We start from the raw sequence: 17,105 nt of genomic DNA on the forward strand, positions 1-17,105 counted from the left end.
AAAATCAAGTATCACCTTCATCCAGCAAGTCCAAGGTGCTCACATCTTCTCCTCTCCCGTCTGACACCACAGCTCTGTACGAGCCTGCCTCTTTCTTTGTAACCTGAGGGGGGGAAAAAATCATCTACTGTGTAAAAGTTAAACATATTCAGAACATTCACCATTTAGTATGTGATATCTGTGAGAACCAAATATTTGATTAAGAGGCATTTCCAGGGCAAGGCTCACTTCAAGGTGAATCTTGATTCATCTCAAGGTTAAGACTCATGTAGACTTAATCCTATAAATGTCAGCTGTCACTCTGTTTATCTCCTTTCGCTCTCTACATCAGCTACAGTGTGATGATTCATACTTGCCTTATCTGAAAATAGAACAGGACACAATCATTATGCATACCTGTGGGATAGTAAGCACGCTGACCCCTGTTGATGGATCATACGCAACCTGAGTCACCTCCAAACCATCCTTAAACCACTTGAGAGATGTTTCCTTTTTTGCATTTGTCACCTGCGTCAAGAGAGATAAACAACACCTGTAAAAACAGCACAAAGTGTTCTCAAAAGCTGGTGCAAAAATTGTGGGTCCTTTCATCTTGTTTGGGTTATGTTAGTATTTTAGCTTTGGGTTACAAGGAGGCTCATATGTTATTATACTGTCACATTTCTTTTCAGTCACTCTAGACTGCCAAAATCCATTCAAGTTAGAGTTATAGGAAGATAATTATGTGCCTAAATAATTTCAGTTTTAATGTAAGAAATTGGATAAACTTTCAGGGACTGCAGAGGTTGAAATGTTCCTTCACTCTTTCTTCACAAGAGAATACAAAAGATGGTGACGATAAGAAGTTTCACATTTGCATTTGGAAGCTGTGGCTATGAAGTCTGTAACATTTGGCCAAAATAGCTCTCAAGTAAAACAGGCTGTCCAAAAATGCAAAAATAAAACAAGTCTGCTACAGAGAAACAAGAACAACCAATGTGGCCAGACAAACAGTTCAGTTAGTTCTGATAAAAAAAACCAAACAAAGAATGATCACTGGTGAATTCAGCCACATTAAAAGGCAGAGAGGTGGTTCATCACTGAATCCTTTAAATGATTAAAAATGACCTCATCCAAACAAACATCTATCCAAATGAAGAACACGATCCAGGAGGTAGGCACACAATTTATCAAAGGCTACATCTGCACTAGAGCAAATACAGTGCTTAACAAATGTAGTAGAGTACTTATCGCAAAAACAAGAAAACACAAGTATTCAAAAAATTTGTCAAAAACTCATTTGAAACTAAAAATCGTTGTTTTTTTATTTGGCAAATAAACCATTTATATGTTTAATTTTATGTTCATACCCACATTTGAAATTAGAAAGTAAAACATTCAACCACTAAAATGATTTTTTTCATTCAGAAATGCAAGTAAATAACTGTAATTTGGCATTTTAATAAAAAAAAACAATTTTTAAGCTTTTTTTCTAAAACCAGTAATTCTGAAAATTCATGAATAACAACAAGAATTATATTATAGCATTAAAAATATCATTTTAGTTTGAGAGCTTCCACAGACTGGTAGATGGAGATCTACAGGAAAATGCTTTGCTGCAGCTGTGGCATAAAACTTATATTGGGTGATGATCTAATACATTTGCAATTTATGGACAAAAGTATTGAGCCACATCTTTGAACCACATGAAAATATAATATAGGGACCTAGCCATATATTTTGCCTTTGTGGAAGAAAAGACCTCACTTTTCTTCCATATAACACAATCAGCTGTAAGTGGTATTATTGTAACATGGAAGCTTAAAGGAACCAAAGAAACTAACTATTAAAGCACGTGGTGTCCTACTGACCCAACAACTGAGTTTCAAACCTCTTCTGGCATCAACATCAGCATAAAACTCTGTATTAGGAGCTTCATTGCATGTGTTTCCATGGCCTAGCAACTCCTGTGTATCCCAGTACTTTTGTCCACATTGTGCTTATTAATCACTACGAGGTGAAAACCATTCATCAGCTAACTGATGAAACAGGCCTCTTTGGACAGATTAAAGTGGAATGACAGAAAGAAAAAGACGAGAAGGCTTGGAACAGCTCAGACTTAAAATTGTTGATGTGACAAACATTAGTCAATAAGTGATAACAGAGTTAGCATAATACTACTAAAATGGTTATAGTAGCACTATTTTCTGGTGGTTAGTATAAATGAGATATGTCAGTATTCGGACATATAATATGTAAAAATATAAAAGTACCTTGCACTTCAAAATTAATTCACAATCCTCATTTACACTCCAGGACAAGAATTCCTGGAAATAAGGACCTTGGAAAACAAAATAAATGATTATCCATCCAACACATCATTCATAACAGTATGTTCAGTACACGCACAGTGGTAGGTGTCTGAAATATGAATTATGGTATGATTTAATCAGGAAACATACTGCAGGAAAGATTTCCCCAGCTGGTTTTTCTTTTATAGCTTAGTATTCTGCTTGTAATAGACAGAACGAGTTCTGTGGACTTTGGGTCTCACGTGGACTTTGAATAGTGGATTTGATTTGAGATATTCTGTTTACACAAACAGACACTGGGACATTGGCCTCTACACACAAAAGAGTTTTAGAGCAGAACCTCTCGTATCAGGTCTCAGAGCTCAGGTGATGAAAACAGAGAATTCAGCGGCACAGGAAGCTTCATGTCTCTCTCTATGCAACTCTCTAATTTTAATATGTTTCATCAATACAGCGATTATGAACGCCTGTTGCAACTATTAGCTTTCACCTTGGAATGAGATAAAAAAAAGTCTTTTAAAGCAACAAGGCATCACTGAATGAATAAGATCAGTTCACAAAGACATTTCTCAGCATTAGGGCAAACAATCATCATAGAATATCTGCGCCACTGGCTGTCGTGATGGTCCTTGACTGTCGGCTCTGATTGCATTAGTTGTTTTTGATGTGTGGAAGATTTCTTACCAGTCTTCCTCTTGTTGTCATGTCGGATTGCATCAGCCAAGGCCAGCGTCTCACGAAACTCTGACAGAGACACAGACAGCGTCAGACTGAGTGCAAGAATGAACCCAAACAAGATCGAAATGACACTTAATCAGATGAGAAGTGATTTCAACCTGTTGAAGTTGTATTTATACTATAAGGCAGCGGTCCCCAACCCCCGGGCCTCGGACCGGTACCGGTCCGTGAGTCGTTTGGTACCGGGCCGCGAGAGTTGAGGCTCAGGTGTGAAATGTATGGTTTTCAGGGTTTTTATCGGTTTTCAGCGTTAGTTTGTTATTGTTTTTATCGTTAACTTGGATTTCCTGGGTCTTTTCACGTGTGTTAGGAATAAATCTTCTTTTTTTCGGTACCGGTACTAGTTTTATTTTGTTGTATTTATCCGCGACACCTTAAAGGCCGGTCCGTGGCGCAAAAAAGATTGGGGACCTCTGCTGTAAGGAATATAATATCTGTGTTTATATATCCTTTATCAATATAGACACACATGGCACACATCAGCAAATAAAATCCAATTTTTACATCTAAGCACTATTAAATAAATCACCTAAAGCTGCACGAAACAATATCAGCAGACATTTTTTTGAATGCTCTTTTGCATCACCACCTTTTCAGATCATAGCACGTCAATTTCTCTCCACAACCAACATGTTCAACAAGTTTTCCATTTTCTTCCACTTCTCGATGACCTGCGCATGAGGGTAAAACTCACTGAGTGGGGGTGTGGTGTAAAAGTGAAGAGAAAATCTGGAATCAACAGTTCCCATTAGCTTTTTTGAGCTTTTTATTTTTGCATTGCAAATAATATAAGTTATCTGAGATGTTTGCATCATTATTTTTGTATTATTGTTGAATGGTTTTCACCCTTTTATGTGTGTTTCTGTGTTTCTAAATTATTAAGGGAGGGAGATGTATTTTAGTTAAGGCTGCATTTTGGGTTTTTTGCAGTAGCGTGTTTATTTATTCATTAAGTATCTTTTGTGACATGCCTGCTTTTCTGTGCAGCTCTTCCTTGTTTATCGGTCCTCAGATTTAGCACTACTCACTTAATATGAGAGAATGACTTACTTTTATCCACAAAGACCAAAGTGAACTGGTTCTTGGCGCGGCCGTCTCTCAGCTGTGCCGTGTACGAGCCCTCATCCTCTTGAGAGAGCTGATCAAATAGTATCTCCACCAAACCTTTGGCCTTGTCAAAGTTGATCTTGCGGTGCTGCAGAAAAGCAAACAAATGTTGCCACACATACAGCACACCCATCAGCTCAGATGATCCCAGATGGCAGGTGAACGTGCTGCTTGCAACTACCCTATAGATGGCTCCTCGTACAGAGAGAATACATCATGAAACAGTCACATAAAAGCATCTGAAATGCCATGTGCACACTGAAGATGAAACACTTCTTTTTTTCTATAACACATGCAAACACGCAAACAAACAGTGACACAGAGAAAACAGCCTTTGAGCTCATTTTCACGGCTTTTATGCTCATCAAGATAAGTGTATGCCTTGCATGTTGATAGGCCTCAGTGGTGGATGTGATTTGTGATGTATGGCAAGCCTAAGGGCCCTAATCAGCTAAATGGCTTTTGAATTCACAAACCTCAGCTGTGATCATTTAGAAATAATGTGTAATCAGTGCTGTTCAGATGGAACTCTGATATTGGGAAATAATGGAATAAATGAAAATGAAATACAAGCGATAAATGGAAGCTGCTGAATATAAAGCAGCGGCAAACAAACCAGGGCAAAGAAAATGTAGCTGACAGAGTTGTGAAACCGCAATAAATATGCTGCCTTGTATTTGTTTTTCTCTCTGTGCACACATCAATGCACGGTTCAATAACTACAATGGCAGCACTGATTATTCTGTGCTCAGTGTCACAACACATATAAGTTTGTTCACATTCAGTTTATGTTCCTTTATGATTATAATGTTTCTTTATTTTAGGCGGTCTGACTTTGAATTGCACTTTTACATTTTCCATATTTGGTCTCTCATTACATTACATTACAGTAACATTACATTAGTTTATCAATAATAGGGTAAGGATCTTTTTGAAATAGCTTTTTTGCTTCCTTGTTTTTGTTGCAAATAGTTACTGAGACAGAAATTTTCTTTCTTTCTTTTTAAACCCTGACCCTTATGTGACATAAGGTCCAAGTCTCCATGACCCTGGATGGATAAATAGTTAAAAAATGGATGTGTGTGGATATACACTATCTGTGCACTTTATTAACTGGACCTTGCCAGTGCGTGGTTGGGCTCCTTTTCACCTTCAGAACTACCTTGATTCTTCATAGCATAAACTCAACAATATTTTGTAGACATTTCTCAGAGCTTTTGGTCCATATAATGCAGTTGCTGCAGATTTGTTGGCGACACATCCATGATGTAAATCTCCCATTCCATCACATTCCAAAGGTGCTCTATTGGCTTGAGCTCTGGTGACTGGGGAGGTCATTTAAGTACAGAGAAGTCATGATCATGTTTAAGAAACAGCTTGAGATAAAGAGAGAACTGCTGAAAAGAGCCATAAGAGGATACTGCTGTAATAAGGGAAGGACATGGCCAACAAGTGTTCTTAGGTAGGCTGTGGTGTACCAAGTGGTTGTTTTAGCTACTGTTGCCAACCTATCAGCTCAAAGCAGTGTGGCCATTCTCCTCTGACCTCTGCTATTGACAAGTATTTAGTCCAGAGAATAGGCGCTCACTGATATTTTCTCTTTTTTGGACTATTCTCTGCAAACCTTAGAGATGGTTGCACAGAAAACTTTCAGTAAATCAGCAGTTTCTGAAATACTTAAATCAGCCTGCCTGGCACCAACAATCATGGCCACATTCTAAGTCACTTAATGTCCTCGGGATTCCCATACGCTTGTTTGCCATACACCTGGGGTCATTTTCGACCTGAGAACAACACAAGGGTTTTAAATCACCTTTCTTCATCAGTCTGATGCTCAGTTTGAACTTCAGCAGGTTTTCTTGACCATGTCTACAGGCCTAAAGCCAGTATATTGCTGCCATGTGATTGGCTGATTAGATATTTGCATTAATGGACAGGTGAGTCTAATCAATTGTCGGGTGAGTGTAATATATTTCAACTAGTTGTGTCATAGGAAGGAAAAAGGAACATTTTTCTTAATATACCAGATTTCAAAATTTCAAAGAGCTATTTCTTCTTGCACTAGAAGGTAACATTAGTTTATGTTATTGTTTTAACTACAGATTTACTATCCTAAATTATATTTTCCTGAAGAACATTGTCCAAATTTGTTTCATGTGCCTTGCCCAGATGTTGGCTCTTTCCCCCACATTCACCTGAGCTGATTTTTCTCCTAGACTATGTAAAATTAGCACAGCTTCCAGGCCTGTCTGTAGCCGCGCACACCTGCTCTTCATCTTTGTTGATAGCCTCACCATCCTGCATCTCAGGATGTTCGTTTAAACAGTAATTGCTGTTTTGAATTCACACTGACTTGTCATAAACACAGATGCTTGCACCTACACCTGATTATTTTCGCCCGGTAGGGTTTCATGACATCTGCAAATTTCCCACGTCGTGAGCATGAAAGGGGGGAATTTTCAGCAAGCTTTGATGTCACTACCTGGGGATTCAAATGTATTCTATATTACGTAGCAGAAACGGAAAGCTGTAAATCTGGTTTGTGGCCACTTGAAGAATTTGAAAGTGTGAACAAGCATGTCTGTACAGCATCACAGATCATCACAGATAACCCTTAATTTAAACCATGACCAAATTACTGTGTAATTAGTGACATGTTTCAGCATTTCATATCTGGTAGTTTGTTTTACACGCCCAGAAATATGGAACCAAATCATTCAAAAATCTCATGACAACACTGAGCTTTTAGTCAAACTGTCCAAAAACCTCCTTCCTTTTCCCAATCACGTCTTGATCCTGATTGAAAATGTCATGAGGTGTGTCAACAAAGATGCAAAAAAAATTTAAGGACTTCACAGAAGAGTCTTGAATGTGCAGAGAATCCAACTGTACTTAGACTAGACTTCATTTCTAATCTGGGTCTGCTGTGTTGGATTATGGGATACCGATATCTTTCGTAAAGGATGAAGCACCTTATTTTAATGTGATGACCTCCTATTATGGCTTTCATGCAAATATTTCCAAGTCACTTCACTCAAATAAGATGTTTCCTAGACAAACGAGATCACAAGTGACCTCTACTCACTCATTTCGGCAGATTGTCAAACCGAATTCCTCAGATATTGATGTGGGCTGGCCCAAAACTAACCTGGCACAGGTGATATAAACTGCAGTTCAACACTAATAGAGTAACCTTCAGCAGCTTAAAAAGTGGCCCATTGGCAGATTCTTACATTAACAACGCTTAACCATTTAAAGGTCAGCAATGGTAGTATTTCTCAGGGTTTGTGAACTCCTCAACTCTCAAATTGGCAAGGACACAGGATAACCAGATCAGTGGCTCTTACCGGCGTGCTGGAGATTTCCCGGTCATTGAAGATTAGACGGAGCTCAGCTGCATTACTCAGACTCTCAGTTTGAAGCCAAAGCCGTACACTGCCTTTCTCAGAAACCTCCACCTGCCAGGCCGACTTCAGTGCAATCACTGCCAAAGATAAATTAAAGGCAGATTAAGTGATCAATATGTCATGAATAAATACTAATAACACTAATTCCAGTGATTAAAATAAGCTGATAGCACAATGTGAGCTCTTCCTCATATATTATAATGTCTTAGCAGTACGTACGCGGATTTCTGACTTGCCAACTGAGTTCTTTGAGCCGTTCAAGATCTGGAAAAAAAAAGTCCAACAGAAACTCAAGGTTAATTATAGTTTGATCTGAACACTGGTTACATAATGCAGTTGTATTGTCAAAGTACTAGTGAATAGTGCAATAGTTGAAGATCAAGATCGATTGAGACCATCTGCTTTGCTGGGCGAGTGACCTTGTGGAAGCGGCTGTGAGCAGAATAATTACTCGCTTGCGAGAAAAGCTTGATAAAGCTTAAAATTAAAGGCTCTGTATATTCCTGCTGCCGTCAGCTTCTTCAATAACGCAAGAGACAACTGAACATTTTTCATTCTGATGAGTGTTACATTTAGAAAGGGGCATGGGGTGCTCGCAAGTTTACCACTTTACCTTCAGCTGTGAAATCGTAGCTGGACGACTGCTGGGGGTTGTCGCTCATGTTCACTGTGTAGAGACCCAGGTCCTCCTCAGAGGGGTCTGTGAAGGTGAGGACTGACCTGACAGACAATGAAAAACAAACGGATGCATGTACAGAGATGCTGAAGCTGTCTTATTCCACCACATCTCAAACATGCGCTATTGAACTGAGCTCTGGTGAATGAGATGATGTGAGCTTTGTGACATGGCGTGATGTCCTACTGGAAGCAGCTATCAGAAGATGGGCGGGCTAATGCTGTTCATGCCAAATTCTGACCCACCATCTGTATATCGCAGCAGTAATCCAGCCTCATCAGACCAACACTGTTTCATAATCTTCTGTCTTCCAATGTTGAGCCTGTTTGAGTCCTGACCTCAGTTTCCTATTCTCACGAGTGGCACCTGGTGTGGTCTTCTCCTACTTGAAGCCTATCTGGTTCAAGCCTCGTGGTGTTGTGTGTACAGCGATGCTCTTTTTTATACCTCGGTTGTATCAAGTGGTTCTTTGAATATGAAACTGAAATGCACCGAGTCTTTTTTACCTTTTTTTAACTTCAAACACACTTTCCCGTTCATAAATGCTGTTAGACATTTTCAGAGAAAAAATAATGATTGCTCCACATTGCACATGAAAAACCTACCTATTTGTCTTGGTTTCTGCTCTCACTCTCCCAGCACCAATTGGGTCTGTGTAATTTTTGCTCCAGAGGAATTTGCTCTCATCGTTCATCTCAGCAGCTTCGTATCCCAAAAATATGAAGCCATCATCATCCACACCAATCTCAATGTTTTTGGTGCCTGAGAAAGAGAAGCCTGCTTAGAAGGGGTCGTGTATTTCACTTTATTCTACAGTGCTTCTGGTGTTGTAGCAGCATACGACTATATAAGTAATAGTCCATTTAGTGGCACCAAATTGAACATAGTGCATATGCTGGATAGTGCATATTTTTCACTGCTTGGGTGTACAACACTATCCAAAAGTCTTGGTCCATTCCTCATTTATATTTTGCAAGGAAAATGAGAAATAAGGGCATGAATGTATTGAAATGTGTGAATATAAATGGAAACACATTAGATAAGGCAAAAGTTTGTGCAATTTCAGGGAGCCTGAAAAATCAATGTTTATTCTCTTTTAAGCAAGCTTTAGTGTGCTTTCTTTAAGTGGACTTCAGGAATACTTCTATAGTGACTTTCAAAGCTCTTTTTTGGATGTTGGCTGCCTTTTGATGATCCCACACTGCTTCAATAATGTCCAGGTCGGGGCTGTGGGAGGGCTGATCCATGACTGTGTTCCACTGTGTGTTTTCCTGTCCAGGTGTGCTTTCACAGCATTGGCATTCTGTTCAGGATCATTGTCATGCTGAAAAAATTAAGCTATTGCCAATCAGACACTCCATGGTGGTTCCAAAGTGCAGTGATTTACACATTAGCCTAACAAATGAAAAATCACAGTTGGAATTTGGGACGAGACATACACCCCTTGGGGGTTCCATAAGGAAGGACATCTGGCATAAAAATCTGTCAAATAAAATATGTTTAGCTACTTGCTGTGGCAACCCCATGAGCATAAGAGAGCAGCTGAGAGTAGCTTACCACTAAAATCCATCAAAATCTATAATTTTAGTGGATCAAAATCAGGCGTGATGTGAATCAAATTTAACAAGCTCTTGGCACTTCTCCGTCTTTTCTCCCTGTTTTCTGACTTTAAAAATGAGTTCTGACAGCCACTCTTTCATTGAGTAATTTCTGAAACGGTTTAAGGATCAAATGAAAGGGTGGATCCATCTCTCCGGCCGTGTCAGGTCTTTGCTGGACTTTTCTAATTTTTTAAGGACATAATTGTCATATACTGTCCTTCCACAAAGCCTTAGAGCTACAGCTCAAGTCTACTTAAACAAATTACAAGGAACTCTGTGTAAAGTACTGCATGTTTTGCTGGATATAAAATGAAAATAAAATGTATTTTTAGTGATTTATTTTTAGGAAATCCACTTGTTTGCTTTGTTGTATAGAGCTAAAGCTGTTCCTGTTTCCTGTGTTAATGCTAAGCTGGGTTAACCATCTCCTGACTCCTCCTTCATATCTGACAGACGAATTTGAGATCTTTGCTAAGATCTTTTGTTCCTTTTTAAAAACTCATCAAAAACAACAAACAAGTGTGCAGTTTTCCTATTATTACATACACATAGGAATTTTAATTTGTATAGTTTGTCTAGAAGCTTACCTGGTTGTGTCTGAGCTATCACCGGCTCAGACGGCAGAGAGGCATGACCCACGCCAGCCTCATTGATAGCCGACACACGGAAACGATAGGTCTCACCCACCTGAAGTCCCGACACCTGGATGTCATTAGAAACACATCAAATATTTAACAGTCACTGTCATAATTCATCACAATCATTTAAACATTTTTACCCCCAGACTCACAAAGTAATGAAATTCTGGTATGGAGGTCAGAGATCATTTTTACACTGATAACAATCCAGTCATAGGCTAAACCACACCGTCATCGCTTGCCCTGTCACCTGATTAAATTTTGAACATGCTTATACTTCGCTCACCTTGTAATGCGTGTCAGAAATAGTTTTTTCACTCAGAGCAGTCCAGTTCTCTGATTGGTCACCCTGGCTGATTTTGAGCAAATAGCCAGCGACGGGGCTTCGTCCTTCATACAGTGGAGCAGCCCATAAGAGCACCAGGGAGCCGTTTCTCACCTCCCTGATCTCCAGGTCGTAGGGGCAGCCTGAGAAAGAGGAGAACAGATCATGGACTTTGAACACAGGGCAACAATGTGAGGCCAGAAAAGTTCGGTAAAAGTGCACAGACACAAAAACAGCTTGTCTTTGTCACAGTGGAAAGTCATTACAGAGCAAACTATAAATAACAATAAAGTCAAAATGAGTACAATGACTTTCCTTAATCTACCCCGACTGACTTCATCCCAGAATGTGGTAGCTAATTTGCTTAATGATTTTGGGTCACTTTTAAATCATTAATGGCACAGAGGAAAGCCCATTTGCCAAGATTAACGAGCTGCGCTTTAAAAGTGGCACATTTGAGAGCGCCTTTTTCCATTTTCAATATTAATGGCACACAAAGCTGATATGAGCAGAGTCAGAGTGGCTGGGATATCTACTGAGCCTCGACTCTGGACTCTAGGTAACCTAAAGGGAATGCCTGGAGACACCGCTCAGCGCTGAAAATGCATCTCTCCTGCATTAAGTGTAGCCAACAGGCTTCAGATTGCTCTAAAAACATTTTCTACTCTTGGAATTGTTTTATTGCATTGAGAATAATCATTTCAGGCCTGCACGTACCACAGCTGTTAAATGTCCAAGCATTTATTTGGAAGGGGCAGCCAATCACAAGACTGAAAGGAAGCTGAGTTGGCCTGTTTCAGATGGAGGATAAACTGAGAGGCAGCATCAAGTACAAGATAAGTGTTATTTTGAATCATGCAAAGCTGATGGTAGAGTCTACCATCAGCTTTAAATAGGCCTGTGGGTGACACATCAGTCCAACGTCAATCAAAAGTAAGAAAACAACAAAATTATTATTTATTGTTACTCCATTAAGAATGAGTCAAAACATAAAGCTAAAACTTTAACTGATTTCATTTAACAAAAAGATAGATACTACATTATTTCCATCATTAGTCATTTATTGCTTCAGTGACTTTTTCCTACTTTTTCTGTAGTGTTTTCAGTGTCTTGCTTTGGGATACCAACAACCATCCATAGCAATATTTGAGCACAAGCCACAGATGATAAACACATAATGAATTCCACTAACTGAATCTAACCACAGGCTGTTTTTGTAGATACTGTGTTTTCACTTGACCACTGACCTGCGCTTTAATGGCACAATAAGCAAATAAGCACATTTTATTCTGAAACCAAAATATGTATGTATGTGTGGTGACCACACACACACACTTCCACTGATTTATATAAATGGGCCCTCAAGTTGATGGATGGTCTCAGATGGTCACAGGAGCCAGGGTCAACAAACAGAGGAAACCGAATGCCAGGAGGGTACTGATGGAGGCACATAGCTCAGGGGATAAAACAGATTTGTGTATAAATGTAACAAACAACTTTTAATATTTAAGTTCTTACAGTTACAGTGCAACATGCAAATTACATTGTGGAAAGTGAACATAGATTTGAGCACTGATCAAAAGCTTTTGTTAACATTTTCATATAAACAGAGTTATTTATTTCAGTAAGCTGGATCCTCTTTAAAATAAATAAAGAATACATTTTGTTCATAACAAAGACAGGTCCAAAAAGCTTCTAATAGCTGCAGTTCCACTAATGGATTCAAAAGTGACTCAGTCCCCATTGACTCCCATGTTGAGATGCCTGACTTCAGAGATAAAATCAACATGTTTACAGACTGCTGAAAAAACATGACATGGTTACAGTTAATTTCCACTTCAAAAATAATTTATGGTCAACCTTTGCATTGTATCCCAATATAAATGGTATTATATGAAAAAGGGTCACTAACTATATGTGTTGTGATGGAAGAAGTGTTTAGGGTCTTTAATTAAGTTAGGGGTGTATTGTTCAATGGGCTAATTCATGCGTGAAAGGGTTGCTCACATAAATAAACCAGCGACAAGCAAAACAAAGTGCAGAATTGATGATTTAAACATTTAAGCACTTTAAAAGTAAAGCATGAATAACGGAAATTTAATTTCACCTGGCTCTGGCATCGTCCACTTCTCACATAGGAAAGCTTCACTGGGTTCAGACGGTTTCCCGATGCCGACCATGTTGGCAGCAAACACACGGAATTGGTAGAAATGTCCGCTTGTCAGGTTGCAAACCTGCAGAAACATTTACAGTACACTTCATAATGTACCTGTGTCTTGGGGTAAAAGAGTGATTAAATCCCCCCCCGGTATTAAATATTGCTATTAGTTTATGGCACCTTATTGTAATACTGAGTTGTAATATTACTCAGATCTTCCCAATTGTTAAAGCAAAGCTGTTCCCTGGTCATGAAACTGGTAAATACATAATTTATTATTGCCATATTACTTGAGTATTGCCATTAGGCTGTATTTGTTTTTGTTTTCCTTAAATTGATTTTCTAAATTATTTTAATACTGTTTCTAAGAACATCAGTGTAGTGTTATTTATCTGGCACAAACAGTGATTCAAGCTTTTATTCATATAAATCAAAACCAAGTACTTGAAAACATGGATACGATGTCCCATCAAGCAGGGACAAAAAGCTCCCTCATTGAACAGTTAAAGCCTCTTGACTCAGGAAGGCATTTTACGACATATTTTCTCTGGAGATGCTGCCACAGCATTTTTCTGCAGCCTGTCCCCAGACACTTCTGCTTTGGAAAGACAGGCGAATCAGCCTTATTGATCGCCTCATTGATCTTTCTATTCACAGCCACTTAGACTTTAAGGCCCTTATCGGCGCTGTGAACACTTGTGAACCTCTGCTTCTACTTTCAGCTCTCCACCAACAACTAATTGACACAACCACGGAGAGCTTTCTTCACTGTATCTAAAATACGCCACCCGACACCTGCTGCCATGCTCGGATCATCAAGCTACAGACCCCTGTGCACGATGGTGCATGGGCCCTGTGCTCATGGCCAGAATGCTCTCTGGACAATCCAGCCTGCAACAGTCTGCAAGTTCCTTTATTAACTAACGATCCCGCTCTAACCACACTCAGGTGGAGCAACAATCATGGTATTAGACTGAGATAAAGCCCATCCCAAGTAATGACTGCAAATTTCATCCACTAGATGGCAAACAGGATGCATGTGATTATTAAAGAACTATTTTCCATCCTCCAGCGGGACACCTTTTTTTATAGAGAGTTTTATCAGCAAAGCATCTGCAAGGTTGGATGATGAAAGGCTGAAAACATGACCTGTACTTCACCTAGACTTGAATGTATCCATATTTTTTCTTTTGCAGCTTCTCTACATTTTAGGTGTAAAATATCATATTTTCTATTCCACTGTATTCATCTGAAGTTTTTTTTTGTTTTGTTATTTTGCAGGTTAGGAAAGATATTTCATTAAAAAAGAAAGAATAAAAAACTGTTTCAGATTTTTATCATTTTATCTTAAAAAGCAGTCTAGACAGTTTTGATGGTTATATTTAAATATCAATTTGAGGCTCACAGAGAACCCTGTTAGTATAAGTTGATTTATACTTTATAACAAGCAAGCTACAGCAAAAGATTAATTAATATATATTTATGCATCAGACTTAACAAAGCAGTGTTAATGTGTCACTCAAAATAGCATCTGCTCTGGAAAAAAAGTGATTTTTTTCTTTTATTAACTGGTAAGTATATGCATATGATAATACTTCTGTACTGTAAGTAGGATTTTATATGAAGAACTTTCACTTGTTACAGTAGTTGCACAGTATTTGATTGATACTTCTACTTAAGTGAGCAATCTGTGTACTCGTTTTAGTTAAGTGAGAGAAAAACAGGAGGTTAAAGTCTGTTTTTGTCTTCTAAAATGGGCTCCTGATGGTCCTTTGTGACAGCTAAAGCAAAGAAGCTTCCAAACCAAAATCATGAGCACAGCTCCAGACAGAAAAGCAGCCCTGAGCTCAAAATTGCAGCACAATCGATGTTCTAATGACTCTAATTTGCATCCAGGAAGCCAGCAACTTGATTCAAATGAAGGCTCACGCCGATTCTGTGCTTCTTGAACATGCAATGTTGAAAAGGCTTGTTTAGTCCAAAAGGGGGCGCTGCATGTTCTCATCACAGGGTTTCTTCTTCAGCAAAAGGGGTCTCCAATCCTCAAAAGTCTGCACTTTGCAACACGCGGATCTAATCTTGATTTATGGTGGCACAGTCATTTTCGTTCTAATTGGCTTTGTCTTTGTTTTTCCCAGGAGCTAAAAACAGCCACTCACACATAACACATTTGCACAATGTCTAATTACAGAGCACCTGTAATCTCTCTGAGACAGGTTAAAGATTTAACTTTCCTCTGGGTCTCCATGGACACTGCTTGTTGCCTAGTGACACAGCCAGTGCGGATGAGGGAGCTTTGGCCGTTATTGCCATTATTTAGAGGCAACTGCAAAATCCAGAAATAACTTTTATTATTGTTATTATTATAAAAGTCCTTAATTCAAGGACTAGCAAGTGACTAGAAATCTCTCCGTGCACTTATTCTTTTTTTTTATTTTCATCCAAAGTATAACAGCATGTTTTTTGTTTTTCGGCTGCTGTCAGTAAGTGGAAAACATGCAAACTTATTTTCTGCTGACATAAGGAAACACTGCATAACGCTAGCACTTTTGTATTGTTTATGCTGTCCATACTAACTGTACAATGTTTGATGACTGTATGAATATATCATAATAACAACAATGAAAACAATACCAGCCTGCTGTTTTGCAGGTACACGTTTTACCATGTTGGCATTCTACCTTAAAGCTCTAGGCTTACTGTCTTAGCTGCTAATTAGCACAGACAAGACTGGAATCAGTGTTGAACCAATCTTGGTGCTAAATCGTGCCGCATGCTAAAGAGGACGCCGATGTCTTGACATTTTTAAAAGCAATCCATCCAAACAGTTTGACATTTTTCTAATTTAAAAAAATTACAACTGTACACAGCAATTGACTATAAAAAGGGGATGAGCTCTATTTCCCAAGGAAGTTGAGATCCTTCAACATGTACAGCAAAATATTGGAGATCAGTCAGCTGTGGAAAGTGCAGTCTGCTTAACTGTGGTCTGCTAGAGAAGCATCGTAAAACCTGGTGACAACAACAGACTGACTAAACTGATCAGGAAGACTGACTCTGTGACTGGCTGTAAACTGGACACTTTTAAGGCTGTGGTGGTGACGAGGTCACTGAACAAACTGCTCTCCATCATGGATAGTGCTGACCACCTTCCACAGCACTTGCTGGACAGGCAGCAGCCGCACCCCTTACCTAACAGACTGATTTAGCTTAGCTGCCACGATGATAAGCAAATGCAATAACACTACAATCCAACATATCTGTCTGGCACGTAATCATGTTTCCTTTCATTTACAAAAAGTATTGACATTGCTACTTTGTCAGGGTAGCTGTAGCTCAACAGGTAGCGCAGGTCGTCTATGCATTGGAAGGTTGCTAGTTTGATCCCTGGCTGCTTCAGGCTGTATGCCAACTATCCTTGAGCAAGATACTAACACCAACTTGCACTCGGATGCATCCATCTAATTGTGGAATAAAATGTTGAGATGAATGGGTTAGTGAGTGCTCTGGTAGAGTAGAAAAGCGCTATACAAGAACCAGTCCATATATTCTTTTAAAAAATATTTTACACTATTATTATTATTATTATTATTATTATTATTATTATTATTATTATTAATAATAATAATAATAATAATAATAATAATAATAATAATAATAATAATACTATATTCTCCTGTGACATAGGAATTTCCCAAAATGGGTTAAATAAAGAATTTCTAATGTTAACTTATCATTTTAAATGGAGAAAAATGGTCTCTTTAGAAACTGCATTGCAAAGTCTGCTCTGCTTTCTGTGCCAGTCTGGTTGACAGCAGACATTTCACTGAAATCCCAAAACTGTGCCTGTGTCTGTAACTGTAACCAGACCATCACCTAAGTCAGCACTTAAATTTCAGAGAAATGGTCCAAAACTTTCAGTATTACCCACCTTGAACTGGCGCTCTTTGACAGGTTTGACGTTGACCTCTCTCCATATTTCCATGCCCTTTTCCTTCTGGTCCAGATAGTAGCCACGTACAGGGCTTCCCCCGTCAGAGAACGGAGCCCTCCAGCCCAAAACCATCTCTGACCCAGTGCATAGCAGAAGGACAATGGCAGAGGGAGCAGAAGGAACATCTGGACAAGCAGAAGGAATTGGGGAAAAAAATACATATAGATGAG

General features: G+C 39.0%; 1 protein-coding gene across 1 annotated transcript in view; it reads right to left on the bottom strand.

The window, feature by feature from the left end:
* Positions 1-17,105, bottom strand: part of myom3 (myomesin 3) — a 77,666-nt gene that overhangs the window by 5,056 nt on the left and 55,505 nt on the right. Inside the window, exons 18-30 of the mRNA XM_080895514.1 lie at positions 16,873-17,060; positions 12,891-13,017; positions 10,745-10,926; positions 10,408-10,522; positions 8,825-8,981; positions 8,157-8,263; positions 7,763-7,807; positions 7,484-7,620; positions 4,080-4,224; positions 2,976-3,035; positions 2,253-2,320; positions 397-507; positions 16-103 (exon numbers count right to left, since the gene is read on the bottom strand). Of these exons, the coding sequence (XP_080751640.1) occupies positions 16-103; positions 397-507; positions 2,253-2,320; positions 2,976-3,035; positions 4,080-4,224; positions 7,484-7,620; positions 7,763-7,807; positions 8,157-8,263; positions 8,825-8,981; positions 10,408-10,522; positions 10,745-10,926; positions 12,891-13,017; positions 16,873-17,060 (1,530 nt within the window). The remainder of the gene's footprint in view (positions 1-15; positions 104-396; positions 508-2,252; positions 2,321-2,975; positions 3,036-4,079; positions 4,225-7,483; positions 7,621-7,762; positions 7,808-8,156; positions 8,264-8,824; positions 8,982-10,407; positions 10,523-10,744; positions 10,927-12,890; positions 13,018-16,872; positions 17,061-17,105) is intronic.

The sequence above is a fragment of the Rhamphochromis sp. 'chilingali' genome (assembly GCF_963969265.1).
Source record: "Rhamphochromis sp. 'chilingali' genome assembly, chromosome: 11".
Taxonomy (NCBI): domain Eukaryota; kingdom Metazoa; phylum Chordata; class Actinopteri; order Cichliformes; family Cichlidae; genus Rhamphochromis; species Rhamphochromis sp. 'chilingali'.